Source organism: Verticillium dahliae, genomic scaffold (genome assembly GCF_000150675.1).
Source record: "Verticillium dahliae VdLs.17 supercont1.1 genomic scaffold, whole genome shotgun sequence".
NCBI classification, from domain to species: domain Eukaryota; kingdom Fungi; phylum Ascomycota; class Sordariomycetes; order Glomerellales; family Plectosphaerellaceae; genus Verticillium; species Verticillium dahliae.
This window is the reverse complement of record NW_009276921.1, coordinates 1,255,822-1,271,375: the sequence shown is the minus strand read 5'-3', so window position 1 is coordinate 1,271,375 and position 15,554 is coordinate 1,255,822. Positions and strand designations below refer to the sequence as shown.

Genomic DNA, 15,554 nt, shown 5'->3' with positions numbered 1-15,554 from the left:
ATCTGAGTTGAATCTCCTCGACGCATAACCCGCATCTTGTAGTACATGATGTTGATGGCTAGCGGCCATGCGGTCAAATACTGATTTACGAGCCTCCACCTATTACTTTGCTCTACCCAGAAGGCTGGATCCTGTTTAATCGTTGTGCTCTTACATATTTCTCTTACTCCTGATTCTTACATCTGCCGTGTCAGCATTTCCGGCTCTGGGCGGAATCTCAACTAGCCTGCAAGTTGATGAGGTTTACGACATGAATGATCAGAGTGCCCTCGAGCTTGGCACCTTCCGCCCACCTTCATACTCCGTAGCCTGAGGCTGTTCGGTCCGCGGGAATTGGTCCGCCGGGTGACTTTAAAAGGTTCCTAGTACGATTACTTCATTCAAAAAGCCAGATTTTCGTGAGCATGAGAGACGGACAGCTCTAGCAATTGCTATCAACCTTGAATTACACGATTTCGCTGTCGGCATTGTCGATTGCTCCGGTGTCTCCTCATGGCAGAGTCATGGGCAAAAACACACGTGACTTGGCGTTCTTCCCGCGACCTGTGGTGGTCCGTGCTCGCGTGGCAAGACAGACAGCATCATAGGTACACTCACGTATCGTCGCGAAAGAAACTTCTTGACTTCGTTCTCGCTCTCTTCTCAGCCTTGTTCTTATGAGCAGAGGTGACCCGACGCATTTGCCTGTAATCTGCCGGTATCCGGACGAAGACGTTGAGTGCCCCTCATGAACCTTCAGTTCTAGGTCTTCTTCGTACTTTGCTGATTGGTCAGCCTCTCAACGCCCGTACGTATCAATTCAGGCCTTGAGGCCTTGCTCCTGCTGGTCCATTTCGTATTTGTTGGAGTTTTTCCATTGACTTGCATATAGTTATCCGTCTCAGTCTGAACATGACTTCGTGAGAGAGAGCAGTGCTTCTCAAGCTCATGTCGGCCGATGAACGTCATGTGTCGCATGCTGTACTTACATTCTTCCGGTGCTACTGATCTCTAAAGAGCCAGTGCATTTGCTGGATATCATCGCATAATATTGTCATCAAGTCTCTCAGCCATGGAATCAGCTGATCCGCTGGCCGCGGCTTCATCGCCTGCCGTGTCAGGATCCTCGAGAGGAGGCAAGCGTAAGAGAGGCCAGGCTGGCGATGGACAAACAACTGGCAGTGATGCCGTTATCTTGGCCGGACTGCAAGATGCCAGCGGTGACACCGAGATTGCGGGAGAACCTCTCGCGAAACCCCGAAAGCGTGGTGGGTCGAGAAAGCCGAAAGCAACACTTAGTCGAGCAACAAGTGTAAGTGTAGTTGATTGTGAGACTGAGTGGCCCGAATCCTTCAGAGCTCTCGAGAAGACACACCGCGCTCTGAACCTCGTCTATACCTTTTGTTGCACGCGCAAGCACCTCGCTACAACCTTCGATACCATCAAATCCTCAGTCGAGTCGCATACCAAGAAACCCCTCACCATCGAGGACGTTGCAGCTATAGCCGCTCTGCGGCCAGAGGCGGTTAACTTCACCTATGTTGACGAAATCATGCTCCAGACAGAGATCATGGGAAGCGAAAGAGATGAAACGTTCAAGACCGGCCGAGCCAAAGACTTTCGCGCCCAAGGCCCCGCCCCTGATGCCTCTGTTGGAGGTATATCAGGCTTGGATGGCTTGGATCGTCACCGCGATGATGGGGTAGTCGGTGGAAAGGAGATACTGTATTTTGAGTTTGTGGATGGTGATCTCAAGCGCCAGGTCCAGGACAGGAAGACTGGAGAGCCTACGAAAGCCACGCGGAAACTGAAGGACGAAAAGCTGAAAATGCCCGTCTACAGCCAGAAGCAAATGACGACACTCATCGACAGACGCAACCAAAAGTTCTCTAACAGCATCAGCGTGTTCTTGAATCGTTGCTTAAGAGAACAAAGAGATCCTGTCGAAACTCTCAAGCTAGAGGCGCAGGCTTACATCCCTATCCCGACGGTAACGGATGACATTGCCACTGGCACCCAGCTGGATAGCCTCCCAGAAAGTATTCCCGCCGAACGAAAGAGCATACCGGAGATTGTCGACGAACTAAAGGAAAGCCCGTGGTATACAGGGCAGATCGTCCCTGATGGGCACCGGGTCTTTGAACCACAAGAAGCTGTATATGGTGATCTGGATTTCCTCCTCAGCCAAGATCTGGTAAATGCCTTATTCAACGCAAAAGGTATCACGCAATTCTTCGCGCACCAGGCAGAGGCTCTGAATGGACTGCATAATGGGCAGCACGTCGTTGTTGCAACATCGACCAGCTCTGGAAAGTCGCTCATCTACCAGCTGCCTCTCGTACACGCCCTCGAGCAGGACATGAATACACGGGCAATGTTCATCTTTCCGACTAAAGCACTTGCGCAAGACCAGAAGCGCAGTTTAAAGGAGCTAATCTCTTACATGCCCGGCATGGAAGAGGTGGTTGTTGAGACCTTTGATGGGGACACTCCAATGACTGAGCGGAACATGATTCGGGACGAGGCTCGAATTATTTTCACCAATCCCGACATGTTACACATAACCATCCTGCCCCAAGAGGAACGCTGGCGAACGTTCTTGAAGAATCTGAAGTACGTGGTTGTCGATGAGTTGCACTACTACAACGGCCAGATGGGTTCGCACATGTCGTTCATCATGCGACGACTGAGGCGCATATGTGCGGCAGTGGGCAACCGTCACATCAAATTCATCTCATGCTCTGCCACCGTGGCAAACCCCCAAGAACACTTCAAGACGGTCTTTGGCATCGAGAATGTGCGCCTGGTCGACTTTGATGGGTCCCCTTCTGGACGCAAAGAGTTCTTGTGTTGGAACACGCCCTACCGAGATCCGGGAGATCCTGCTAGCGGTCGCGGAGATGCTCTGGCTGAGTGCGCCCGACTTTACTGCCAGCTTGTCCTCAGAGGTGTACGTATCATCGCCTTCTGCCGTGTACGAGAGCAATGTGAAAAGCTCGTCAATGCTGTCAAGTCTGAGATGGACTCGCTCGGCCGTCAAGAGTGCATGGGCCGGGTCATGGGCTACCGAGGAGGCTACACCCCCCAGGATCGACGTCAGATTGAGAGTGAGATGTTTGAGGGCAAACTTCTGGGGGTTGTGGCGACCTCCGCTCTAGAGTTGGGCATCGACATTGGCAGTCTCGATTGTGTGCTTACCTGGGGATTTCCATACACCATCGCTAATCTGCGCCAGCAGAGTGGCCGAGCAGGCCGGAGAAACAAGGACTCGCTCTCCATTCTCGTCGGTGACTGCTTTCCCACAGATCAGCATTACATGCAAAATCCTGATGAGCTTTTCACCAAACCCAACAGTGCACTCCAGGTTGATCTGGAAAACATGTTGGTTCGAGAAGGCCATATTCAGTGTGCAGCATACGAGATGCCCATCAAACCAGTCGAGGATGCTCAATACTTCGGGAGTGATCTTGCCAAGGTTTGTCAGGAGAGGCTCATCTTGGGTGAACTGGGCTTCTACCATTGCCACGAACGTTTTCGCCCACAACCTGCCAAGTTTGTTGCCATCCGCGACACAGAAGACGAGCATTTTGCCATTATCGACGTAACGCACGGCAAGAACCTTGTTCTCGAGGAGCTCGAGGCTTCTCGTGCCTTCTTCACATTATATGATGGAGCCATTTTCCTGCATCAAGGAAGCAAATACCTTGTACGAGATTTCGATCCAGATCGGCACATGGCGCGTGTGGAAAAGGTCAATGTCGAGTGGATCACGAAGCAGCGCGACTACACAGATACCGACCCTATCGAGACGGAAGCCATCAAGCGCATCAACGGATCCCTTTCAAAGGCATTCTATGGCACCATCAAGATCCAGCAGAACGTCTTTGGCTTCTTCAAGCTGGACAAGAAGAAGCGGGTCATCGATGCGGTTCACGTCAGCAACCCTCCCGTCATCCGGTATGGCAAGGGCATGTGGCTCGATATCCCGAAGAAGGCCTTGTTGATCTTGACGGAGAGGCGACTGCACATTGCAGCGTCAATTCATGCTGCCGAGCATGCTATTCTGAGCCTGATGCCCAATTTTGTCATCAGCATGCCCGGCGATGTCCGGACAGAGTGCAAGGTCGCGCTGAAGGAGTTTGCGCAGAAGGAGTCACAGCGGAAACGGCCTGCGCGGCTGACCTTTTATGACGCCAAGGGCGGCGCCAGCGGGTCTGGTATCAGCACAAAAGCTTTCGAACATGTCGATCACCTGTTGAAGCAGGCTCTGGCTCGAGTCGAGGCGTGTTGGTGCGAGCACGGCTGTGTTGAGTGCGTCGCTTCGGAGCTTTGCAAGCAAGCAAACGAAGTCATGAGCAAGGCAGGGAGCTCTGTCATTTTAAAGAGCTTGCTGAACATGGAGATCGATATCGAGGCGTTGCCCATGGGTCCGGAAGAGTATAGCCCTGCTGGTATCGAGACGGTGATTTTGGCTCAGCCTGTTCCACCAAGGGACCGAGCCCTTCTCCAGGAGGTGGGGGTCAAGGAGGAGGATTTTGAGGAGCGGGAGACTGCCACTTGGAACGAAGTCCAATTCTGGGATGGCGGTTCGACGTGATTATTGGCAAGCTGTGCTTGGATCTCATCAGCCCGAGAAGATAAGGGCTTTGCCAGTTGGGCCACTACCGTGATGGCACCTCGCCGGAATCTCTGACCAGCTTTGTGCGAAAAGCGGTTGCGTAGCTTACCTCAATCCGTCACTTGCTCTAGTATGCCGTTTGTCTACCTTTCAAAACCCAGAGGTCTTCAACATGTCACAATAAGGCTATCGAATTGCTGCCAACGTCCTGCGCGCGTTGGCATCCAAAGGAAGAGTGATCTTAAGTGTGCTCTCTAGTTTTAAGGACTGCTGCAACGAATCACCTCGCCATGGCAACCTTGGAAAGAAGCTTTTGCCAAGTCCAAGCCAGCATTAGACGTGGCCTCGGTGTGCAACTCGTCGGTTAGTCGGTAAACTAAGTTCGTAGCGGGGGGGGGGGGGGTCTTGGGCTTGAGTGACCAGCGAGCGCCCACAGGAACGATACGTTTCGTATCATATGCCCTCAAGGGAGATCATCGTCGTGTGAAATTGAACATCTCCTTCAAGGCGCCGGTCCCAGATAACCGCCAGCGATAAAGGGCCGTGTCGACATCTCCTATCTCAATCGTGCGCCCGCATCCCACCGTGATGGCGCCTCACTCCGCGGAGATGCACATTCTGACGGGTGACCCGCAGATAAGGCAGCTCACCCCTGACAGGGACCCCCAAAGCGGCTACCGATTCTCGAACGACGGACCCTCCAAGCCTGGATCACAGCCGCAAGACGAGAGTCACGAATCACAATGCTCCCATTTCATCTATCGCTGCGTACATGTATGCCAACCCAGGTCTCCTATCCGGAGATACACAAATATTTTGAGTGACGCAATCATCCCAAGAACGCCGGTCCTGTTTGCCCTCCCCCAAAATGTTCCCAGCCATAGCCCGGGAGCCCTCAGACACCCCGGAAACCGGTGGTTCCCAGATTTAGCCCAACGCCCAACACACAAAGCCCGGGGATCCGAAAGCCGAATCACCCCTCCAGTTGCCGCCCGTTCAGAAGAACAGCAAATCGTCCTCCTTCCACCCGAGGCCCAGAAGACTCGTCTTGGCGCTCTTCTCAAAGGCCTCCGGCCCGCAGATCAGAACCATCTCCTCCCCACAGGCACTGCCGCCCGCTCCCAGTTCGTTCTCGAAGAAGGCTGCGTCCATGCGGCCCCTAAGACCCGTCCATGAATCGCTTCCCCTGGTGAGAGTGTGACGTAGCGTGCATCTGCCTGGCGCCAACAGGGCCATGGCGTCAAGCTCCTTGCGGCAGAGGATGTCCTCCTCGACCCTGTTGCCATCGAGCACGAGGCACTTGGTAGGATCCTCCTCGTCCTGGATGACTGCTCGCAGAACCTGGTAGATGGGCGTGATGCCGGAGCCGGCACAGACCATGATGAACCGCTTGACCGTGCGCTGTTTGCCGGAAATCGTGCAGAGACCGCTTCCGTGATACGTAAACTTGCCGACTGGTCCCTTGAAGTCGACAAAGTGCCCAATGGGGATCGAGTCGAGCGCCTGCGTCATGCGTCCGCCTTTTGCCTCTGGCGTATCACGGTAGATCTTGATGAGAACGTCCAGCTTGCCCTTGTCTGTGCCCTGCGACATGGGGGTGTATGCACGGATGATAGCCTCTCTCGTCGCCGGGTCCCGAAGTCGCACCATGAGATGCTGGCCTACGGGGAGGCCAATAGTCTGATCGGGGTGCTCGAGGTCAAAGGTGAAGATCTTGCTGTCCGAAGAGACAGGCGTCTTGGCCGAAAGGATCGCCTTGGTCCACGTCTTATTCTGGAGGAATACTTCGCGCTTTGCGTCCGTCTCCGATTGCTCTTCACCAGAGGCAAGTGCCTTGCGGCCGGCTTCGTCGAGGGTGCCAATGTGGTATTCAGGCATCATCTTCTTTGCGTTTTCGCTGTCTGTGAGACCGTTAGCTCGAGCACGCCAGGTCAGACTGACTGAGTCTTACGAATGGCCAGGAACTCCTCCGATGCATCCTGTCCGGCAGCGCCGAAAATGGATGCTGCGCCTCCTGGATGGCCGTCGAGGTAGCCGGTTCCATCATACACTTCTCCATTCACTACAAACCATGGCGCCTCCTCGCCAGCGTGCTGGCGAAGCTCCTCTATCGTAATGGCGCGCTTGACACCTTCCTTTGTCATGCAGATTTCCTGGACAGGCTCGACCGCCACAGTCTCCTCAGATTCGCCCTCGATCTTTTCTCCCCAGAAGCCGTTGGACAGGTTGCCGCCGGCCTTTTTGATGCGCTCCATCCAGCCACCAGCCATGAGTGCAGGCAGTGTAGGGTGCTCAAATCGCAACTCATGGCCCTCCTTGTGAATGACTACTCGGAACCAGGGGTTGTTCATCATGCCGAGAACGCTCCAGTACATGTCTCTGGGCTGAACCATCATGCCTTCGTCCATGCAACGGACCATGACGTCGTCGGCGGCAGCAATCTGAGACATTGGGATGTCCAGATCCCAGAAGCACCAGCAGAAGCTCGATTCTCGCCAGGCCATGTCCATACGGCCACCGTACAACATGTCACCGTCGGGGGCAAGTCGGTACTCGTCTTCCGGGTAGCTAATGTTGGCGAGGGTCCACGATTTTCCCTTGTCCAGCGTAACCTCCACACGAGTGATCCTGCGACCACCTCCACCGTAGGCGTAGCCTCGGACTTTATAAGACTCGGGGCCGTCGACAAGGGAGACCCTTTCGTCATGGGCTGGGTAGCAGGTGGCGCTGTTGGCGTTGAGGTCGTAAATGGCGTAACGCTCGTCCTTCCAAGTGTCGGGCAGATCGGCACTGGCGTCGGGCGAGATCATTGTAGGAAGAACGCGGTTGTCGTAGATGTGATACCAGTTATCGCTTGGCTCCTTGGAGACGATGATCTTCTTCAACCACTTGACGCTGCGTCCGCCAATCTGTCCAGGAATGATGATTCGTACTGGCCTGCCGTGGTCAGGGTGGAGGAGCTCGCCGTTCATGCGGTAGCAGACAGTGACGCCGCGGTTGGGATCCATGGCCCAGTTGAGTTTGATGCTAGTACCATAGTATCCATTGGGCAGCTTGTCGGCTCCCTCAAAGGATACATAGCGAGCGCCCCTCTTGGGCATAGCACGAGCCAGAAGGTCGCCGAGGGACACACCGGTCCAGAGCGCGGTTGACAGGCCAGCAGCGCCCCAAGAGAAGCCTTTTGTCTTGCGGACAACGTTCTGCTCCTTTCGCCTGTTGCCAGCACAAACGAGGGTGACGGGGTAAGTGATCTGCTCATACTCGGTGATGAGGTCTCTCAGAGTCATCGAGATCGGCTTCTCGACCATGCCTTCCACGGTGAATTCCCAGTCAAGCAAATCCTGGTCCTCGACCTTCGGGACAGCGCCATGGTTTCGGACGTAGTGTAGGTCCTTGTTCGTAAGGAAGCCTTGGTCGTAGAGATCACTAAGAGGCGCTTCGACGTTGAACGGGTGGACACCCGTTAGCCGGATGAGCCTCGGGTCTCTTGTAACGTGGCTGTCTGGTGTCTTCAAGTCTTGTGGCAGGACTTGGTTGACTGTTGGCGTGGGAGGTAGGGGGTACACGCGGGGCCTCTCGGCATCGAGCTCTTCAAAGAGACATAATGAACTGGACTCGCCAGCTTCACCATCGACGCTTGCACTGCGGTCTTCCTTGATGGTGTCTGCGGGACTTGGGGGCAGCTTGAAATCGGGCTTGATAGTGAATGTGTCGCTCGGGAGGGATTCCGGTAATTGGTCCCGGAAGGGCAAGGCAGGGGTCGGTGTGAGGATCTCCATGTTGTCGACAAGCCCAGTGTGTGTTTGATCTCTGAGACCAGTGTGGGAGGGTAACACACAGTGGAAATGATGGAGAACGAAGGAACAATAAGAAGAAGTTGGTTGTAAGATTGGATCAAGTAGGGCTGGGTTCGGTAGTAATATGGGATCCCGCGTCGAATCTACATCAGCAAGAGCAATGTGTAAAGCATTCTGTTTCTCCGGGGATTATGGAGCGTGGCATGGTGCCGGAGGTGGGTGGGAATGCAGGCATGGCGGTGCAGCAACTCTACTCCGTACTTCCTTTGGGGGGAACCCTCAGATCGCACCACCGATTAGCACTAGCTGGAGCTCGACGGGCGCGATCCACGGCAGAGAGATCTCCGGCAGGCCAGCACGTCAACGGACCAGTCTAAGCCATGTCTGTATCATAAAGACACGGCAATACCGACCCGATGTTTGGTCCACCTCGAAGGGAGGCCCTTATCAATGTGCGCGTGGCGGATCTCTTATGGGGTGTGCGTGATTGGGTCGATGGTCGAAGATAAGGAGTCAACCCGGAGATGCGCCAAATTCGAGCGACGTTGAGCACTACCACGGGCTTGCAGAAGCCTTCCAGACTCATGTCGAATGGCCTCTCGTCTTGTAGTCTTGTGGCGATCCCATCGGTACTGCGACCTTGCGTGAATATGTCATCTTGTCAGCGGAAATGTTGACCAGCTGTTTGGACGACATCTTCGACAGACCATCTTCCCCATGTGCCTGTAACACAAAGGAACCAACTGACGAAGCTAACAATCGGAGTTCAAGAGAGACTTCTTGTCGTCTTCGGAAAAGCCATCTTATGACTAGGTATCGTTCGCTTTTGGATTCCATGTTATTGCCTTCTTGGGGTTACGATAGACACCCGCATCTAGTGAGAAAGTCACGCCTGATAGCCAGGAGGAACCAGGCTCGCACATCAGGAGAAGTACCCATGGCTTGCAGAAACCCGGGCTTCAGCTGCCTTGTGCTGCCCCAGGGCAGCCTGCACAGAGTATTCGCTATCAATGATATCGGTGACAGATTTGAATTGGCTGGAGGTCATGGTAAGGTCATAATAGACCGAACGCAACGGGAATAGCGTCCTTCGTTATCAGTTCGAGTTTCAGGGTCGAGTGGAGCACCCGGAAAGGTGGACCCGCTGGGGAGCCGCCGCCACAACGTTCTTCCGTTCTCCGCCCATGGCCGTCTTAGTCAGCGACCGGCTCCAGGGCTAGACGCAGCATTCACGCGGCTGCGCTTAACATTCCCACAGCGGAGCGGCTAAAACGGTGCGTCACCCCTTCAAGGTGACAAGACTGTGTGCTCCACTGCGAATATGAGGGAACCTAACGTCCCGCAGTGGAGGAGCCTTCATGACCACCACGTCTTGCCGATAACTTTCGTGCCAACTTCCTCTGGCCGAGACTCTGGTGCTAGCCAAACACTCAGGAATCTTGCGCGCGCACGCATCCAACCCCAGAAAACCTCTTCTCGATCCACCGATGCCGGTGCTCGCCGATGCGCAATACGTTTACCTAGGGCCGTCTATACCATAGCAGCTCTCCCACCGACCAATGTAGCACCAACAGGTCGAGATAACATTCACACTCAACAATCCGCGATCTGTCATGGATCGCGCAAGGAAGCGTGAGCTCTGAGAGCCTACGTTACCCCCCAAAACAATGTATCCTAACTCCGAGTACAGGCCAACTGCGCTCCCTGAACGAACGCGCCTGGGCTGGCGAGACGGGTCCGTACTTTCATCCCTCGGAACACTCACGCAGCTCCCTCTGACTTGCGTCCTCTAGATGTTTTTACCGTCAACAAGTCTCTAGACTCTTCGCTCAAGAAGAACACTGCCTTCATCAAGAGGCTTCGAACCGCCATCTCTGCCGCCACCCTCAACACGTTCATCCAAGAGATCCGGACCCTCAGCCTTCACAAGTACCTGTCTGAGATCATTTCGGCCTGTTACGAAGGACTATGTCGACTCAAATCACCCGGCGAGGTTGACGCCGGAGTGGAAATTGTTAGCGCGCTTCATCAGCGATTCGGCGCCAGCGAGTTCACGGAACACCTAGGATGGCTACTCGGCAAGGGCATGGCAACACCCGACAAGAGCATCCTCAAGACTCTGCCTCCGGAGGTTCGCGAAAAGGAGGAAAAGGAGCGCATCAGCCGCCAACGCGTGCTCCTGCGAATTGTATCCGAACTATGGCTTGTCGGGGTTTTGAAAACCCTCGATGACATCACGCGACCGGACGATGCTACAAAGGGTGCAACAGGCAAGGTCACGGACCTCAAGTTGAAAACGAGTTCCAGCAAAGGCGGGGCCGCGGAGCCGTTTCCCTTGGAGGTGCTGAAGGATCTGCTGGGCCACGATCGGGAACACGCCAACTTGCCGCTGCTTGTCATCTTCGTCAAAGCCTTCAGCTGGGATATTCTCGGCGTCCGACCTGCAGCCGCCGAGGGACGGAAGACTGTGGAGGAAGATGGTGCCACACGGCCTGCGCATGAGTTCTCGGGAGAAACCGATGGTGCTGATGGCCCTACGACCGACAGCGACGACAGCCCATTCACTCCACCCGAGCTCCAGGAGAAGTTCAAGAGCATCCTCAAACGTTACTTCGACGACGTCAAGAACCATGTTCTACGCGACCAAAAGGCTATCCATTCGCAGGCGCGCCGCAACGCCGAGGCTTATGTCAAGTCGGGGGAGGTGTTTGAGGACCGACAATCCAACTACGAAAAGCAAGTCAAGTCGCAAGAAAGACTCGTTGCTAATGCGCAAGCTATCGCAGATGTCATCGGGGCCGAAATGCCTGACCTCAAGGACCACGAAGATGCTGGAGCCGCGAACGGCTCCATTGGTCTGGTCAAAGCGGGAGAGTACCTCCGCGGCTTGGGCGATGGTGCTGGCATCTGGGAAGACGAAGAGGAGCGACGCTTCTACGAGAATCTTGTGGATCTGAAAGGCAAGGTGCCTGGGATGCTTCTCGAGGACGGCAAGAAGAAAAAGCCCGAGAACGATGAGCAGGTCGGAAAGAAGATTGACGCCGCGGATGTCGAAGCGCCAAAGCCGACCGATGCCGCCGATGACCAGTCGATGGCCATCGCGAACAAGACCATTGGAGCTCAGGTCGATGCAGTGCTAGCCCGACTGCCAGAACTAACGACAAAGGATGCCATCGATGAAACAGCGATTGACTTTTGCTTCCTCAACTCCAAGGCCTCGCGGAACAGGCTGATCAAGGCTCTCACCGAGGTGCCCAAAGGCCGAGGAGACCTGCTCCCCTGCTGGGCACGCCTGGCTGCGACACTTGGCCAGTACATGCCAGATGTCCCCAAGGGACTTGTGGACTACCTTGATGCTGAGTTCCGCAGCCTGCAGAGGCGCAAGGAGAAGGACTTTCTTGGTCAAGTCCGCTTGGGCAACATTCGGTATTTGGCTGAGCTAACCAAGTTCGGCATTGTTCCTGAGCATGTCGTGTTCCATTGCCTGAAGGTCAGTATGGATGACTTCTCAAAGATGAACATTGAGATTATCTGCAATCTTCTGGAGAATTGTGGGCGTTACCTCCTGCGAAACCCTGAAACGTCGCCTCGCATGGCAACTTTTCTCGAGACCCTCCAGCGAAAGAAGTCAGTCCAGCACATCGGCCAAGCCGAGCGCATGTTGATCGAGAATGCCGTTTACTATGTTGATCCGCCTGAACGCCCAGCCATCGAGCAGAAGGAGCGTGACCCTATGGAGCTGTTCATCCGCAAGCTGATTTACATGGACATGACTAAGCGCAACTTCAGTAAGATTCTGAAGCAGATTCGCAGACTTCACTGGGAAGAAACGGAGGTCGTCACCATCCTCGAGAAGGTATTTTCGAAGCCCGGCAAGGTCAAGTATGGCAACATTCACTTGCTGGCCATCCTCATGGGAGCCCTCTATCGCTACCATCCAGCCTTTGCAGTCAAGGTCATTGACAACCTCATCGAATCCATATGCTTCGGTCTTGAACTTAATGACTACAAATATTATCAGCGACGCATCGCCGAGGCGAAGTACTTGGGTGAGCTCTACAACTACCGAATGGTCGAGCACCCTGTCATTTTCGACGCCATGTACAAGATCGTGACCTTTGGTCACGGGGGTGTGCCTCACCCTGGCCGGTTCAACGCGTTCGATCCTTCCGACGATTTCTTCCGCATCCGACTTGTGGCGATCATCCTGGAGACCTGTGGAGTCTACTTCACCAAGGGTGCTGCCGGCAAGAAATTGGACCACTTTCTGTACTTCTTCCAGTACTACATCTACACCAAGCAACCCCTGCCGATGGATATCGAGTTCATAGTTACTGATGTCTTTGCACTGACGCGGCCCAACTGGCAACTGGCCACCAGCTACGATGAAGCTGTCAAGGCTTTCCAACAGGCAGTCGCCAATGACCAACGGATGTCGGGTGCTGACAAGGCTGCCGAGGCTGCGGAAGTCGACGATGCGTCCTCTGTCTCCTCGGATGATGACGAGGATGGCGATCCAGACCTACCCGAGGCTGAGGCGGACGGCGACGAGGATGAGTCTGGCTCTGAAGATGACATTGATGACGAGGACAACCACGGGTCAGCCATGGACTCGCTTTCTGTGTCAGAAGATGAGGCTATCGTTGTCACGCGCCAAGAACAGCAGATCGACCCAGAAGCCGAGGCCGATTTTGAACGCGAGTATGCAAAGATGATGGCCGAAAGTCTCGAGTCGCGCAAATTTGAGCGAAAGCCGCTTTTCGATGTTCCACTCCCGGTTCGTGGCAAGACCAAGGAGGCTTCTTCTGGAGCCGAGCCCATAGAGCCAGCCACCTCTGGACCAGGACCCACGATGGCATTCTCCCTGCTCACGAAGAAGGGCAACCGCCAACAGGTCGGTCTCGCATTCGCCTCCGCGTCGACGTTTTCTTTCTTCTTACTGACTATATTTCCAGACACGTACTGTTGAAGTGCCGTCCGACTCTAACTTCGCCGTGGCGATGAAGAACCAACAGCAAGTCGAGAGGGAGGAGCAACAACGCATCAAAAACCTGGTGCTCAACTACGATCTCCGCGAAAATGAAGAACAAGATGGTGAACTCGAACCATATTCCGCCATGAAACCAAGTTATTCACAATCGACTAGGAACCGACAAGCCCAGCAGCCATCACCACAACCGCGTGGAACGAGGCAAAGAGCGGATCGGCCAACGATCGCGCAAACTCCAGCTAAGTGATGTCGACTGGTACGACTCCTCCAGAAAGCGCAGCCAGCACTTCGCGAAAGCGCCCAAATCTACTCCCTTTTGTCGTGGCCGCACCAGCATCGAGGACAGGGACCAGCAAGTCGCTGCATCCTTGATCGACGATATGTCCAGCAAGCGTAGCACGTCGAACGGACGACTTGCGCCGCGCCATAACGCCGCCTGCATGCGTCAACGTCGATGTCAATCCTAGGAAGAACTTAGATTTGCTAACCAAGAGGGGCACTGCCCGCCTTCACAATAGGACTTGACACGCACAAGATCAGATCCGGTCCTCATCACTCACATAGACAGTAGTCAAACACAACAGCACTACGGCTGCGGTATCTTCGGGTTACCGAGAAAAGGCTTGCGCCTGGAGGTGGCGCCAGCAGTCCGGAGACTCTCAGCATAACCACAGAGCTGGAAGGTCAACTACTAATGTTGTCACGCATTGACAAACCAACAGCGTATGCCGCACCAACTTCTAGTCAAGATACTACTACGTCGCCATGGGGCTACGTCGGAATGCGCCGAAACGTCGACAGTAGCGCGCACCAGGAAGAAACAACAGCAACGGCTACAGTCACAAAGCCCCACGCACGCGGTGCTGTGGCCCAAGGTCTCACGAGATGACGGCAGCTGGAACGTGACGCGCCCTGACGAAACCTGGTATGTACTGACGAGGTCGGACGCATGTCCAAAACAGGAGCCGATGCCACTCTGGATTGGAAGCACATAGCTAGAGAGCAAGATTGTTGAGCCTCGGGCAAGCATTCCATTTACATGCGTTAGTTCTGGCAACAGCGAACAAAGATCTCTGCGATCCTTAGAGAACCTGTGTCGGCGGGACAGTTTGATGTGACCTTGTTGTGATGGTCTGCTTTTTTCCTAGACCGCCCGAGTTTGCTGGTTCTGTGAAGGATCGAGATCGCTTAAGTGGACGCAGCGTTGGCCAGACTTATTCGGCAAGAGCTACACCCAAGAGCCTGCCCATGACCGAGCTTGCCGGGGCTGTAGGCAGGTTCCAATGGCCAAACGTGACTCGGTGGCCCTTGCTATGTCGGTGGAGTTACTCACGACCACGGATGTATGTGAACGGCGGGGTGTATCGTCGGAACGAGGCAACAAGTGGGCAGGCTCCGTCTTCCCCTGGAGCCAAATAGACCTGAGCGCCACTTGATCGGAACCACGGCCGTCTTTTGCAATGTAAAATGGTCAGGCACAACCACAAACCACTTGACTGCTCAGCCACTGGGCCCAGTGAGACAGAAGGCGCGATGTAGGGGCCCGCTATGCTACACGATGTTGGACGGGGCATTCTTACCCACGGCCCATATTGCGTCCCTAGGTAAGTGTTGACGATGAAGACGTCTCCGCACATATTTCATGAGGTCAGGCAAGGAGTGGCCTTCGGCCTCCGAGGTGGGTTGAACACTGCCAGCATACTCTCGTTGTCTCGTTGACATATCTGCCTTCGTTCGCCGCAGCCTTGAGCAGCTGATCGTTGTCCCTGTCACACTGTGGCTACAGTGGGACGATAACAGAAGGACCCATCTCTTTCCGAACTCGTCTCATTGCATTCGTGATATTCTGTGCCTGTAGATGGTCACAGGATCTGGGCGTTGACGCGTTGCAGATAAGCTGCCACGTCTTCCTGTTCCTACCTCAGTCAACAGGCAAACAATTCACCAAAACCATTGGATTCCACACCCTGGGAGTAAGACGTAGGTGAATACGTTTGCACAAAGGGATCATTCTCGAGTCCCGATCAGCCCAAGTGAACCAACCACGAGATTAGCTTTATAAAGATAGCACAACACCAGCATCCGTGCTGCACTTACCCGGCCGGATTACAGGGGCAACTGCGATTACCCGTCACTTCTCACCGCGACTTTTCGGCCATCGGAGCGACTC

The 15,554-nt window shown here is 54.6% G+C and overlaps 3 protein-coding genes across 3 annotated transcripts; 2 read left to right on the top strand and 1 right to left on the bottom strand.

Moving 5' to 3' along the window:
• Positions 1-1,051: 1,051 nt before the first annotated feature.
• Positions 1,052-4,576, top strand: VDAG_00379 (Hrq1p; the record flags this gene model as incomplete). The annotated part of the gene is made up of 1 exon (XM_009651756.1): positions 1,052-4,576. The coding sequence occupies one exon, from the start codon at positions 1,052-1,054 to the stop codon at positions 4,574-4,576; it is 3,525 nt and encodes a 1,174-aa protein (XP_009650051.1).
• A 1,017-nt stretch (positions 4,577-5,593) lies between these two features.
• VDAG_00378 (nitrate reductase) lies at positions 5,594-8,376 on the bottom strand (the record flags this gene model as incomplete). The annotated part of the gene is made up of 2 exons (XM_009651755.1): positions 5,594-6,498; positions 6,549-8,376. The coding sequence occupies 2 exons, from the start codon at positions 8,374-8,376 to the stop codon at positions 5,594-5,596; spliced, it is 2,733 nt and encodes a 910-aa protein (XP_009650050.1).
• A 1,631-nt stretch (positions 8,377-10,007) lies between these two features.
• On the top strand, positions 10,008-13,363 carry VDAG_00377 (nonsense-mediated mRNA decay protein; the record flags this gene model as incomplete). The annotated part of the gene is made up of 3 exons (XM_009651754.1): positions 10,008-10,026; positions 10,085-10,129; positions 10,215-13,363. The coding sequence occupies 3 exons, from the start codon at positions 10,008-10,010 to the stop codon at positions 13,361-13,363; spliced, it is 3,213 nt and encodes a 1,070-aa protein (XP_009650049.1).
• Between the last annotated feature and the right edge of the window lie 2,191 nt (positions 13,364-15,554).